The following is a 495-nucleotide window of genomic DNA, read 5'->3' as shown; positions in this document are numbered from 1 at the left end:
AGGAGGGGTAGTCCTCAATCTGCCAGAACCCCCCCCCCGACCACCATAATAGCAGCCAGGAGGCGTAGTCCTTAATCTGCCAGAACCCTCCCCCCGACCACCATAATAGCAGCCAGGAGGAGAAGCCATAGATTGCAGCAGCCAGGAGGGGTAGTCCTCAATCTGCCAGAACCCCCCCCGACCACCATAATAGCAGCCAGGAGGGAGAAGCTGTAGACTAGTCCCATGAGGCATTGCAACACTGACAAGCACAGGCATGACTCCCAGAGGCAGATGCATGATGGCATTTTTAGGTTCACTACTACAGCTGGAGGGGCGGGAGGCCGCGGTTTATGTTTCTCGGGAGGGGTTGTCCGGGACGCACGGGAAGAATGTGGAGTATGGAGGCCCGGCTTACCTTGCACTCGATGGACTCCACGTAGTACGGATTAGACGCATTCAGACACTTGTGACAGAACTGCTTGAAGTAAACCTGGAAAAACAAAGCCGACAGCT

At 55.6% G+C, this 495-nt stretch overlaps 1 protein-coding gene across 1 annotated transcript in view; it reads right to left on the bottom strand.

The window, feature by feature from the left end:
* LOC108803091 (zygote arrest protein 1-like) overlaps positions 1–495 on the bottom strand; it is a 14,549-nt gene that overhangs the window by 908 nt on the left and 13,146 nt on the right. Inside the window, exon 3 of the mRNA XM_018574933.1 lies at positions 398–472. Coding sequence (XP_018430435.1) covers positions 398–472 — 75 coding nt within the window. The remainder of the gene's footprint in view (positions 1–397; positions 473–495) is intronic.

This window comes from Nanorana parkeri, unplaced genomic scaffold, assembly GCF_000935625.1.
Source record: "Nanorana parkeri isolate BGI_ZX_2015 unplaced genomic scaffold, ASM93562v1 scaffold3383, whole genome shotgun sequence".
Classification (NCBI taxonomy): Eukaryota; Metazoa; Chordata; class Amphibia; order Anura; family Dicroglossidae; genus Nanorana; species Nanorana parkeri.
The sequence above is the reverse complement of the archived record's forward strand: the minus strand, read 5'-3'. Positions and strand labels throughout refer to the sequence as shown.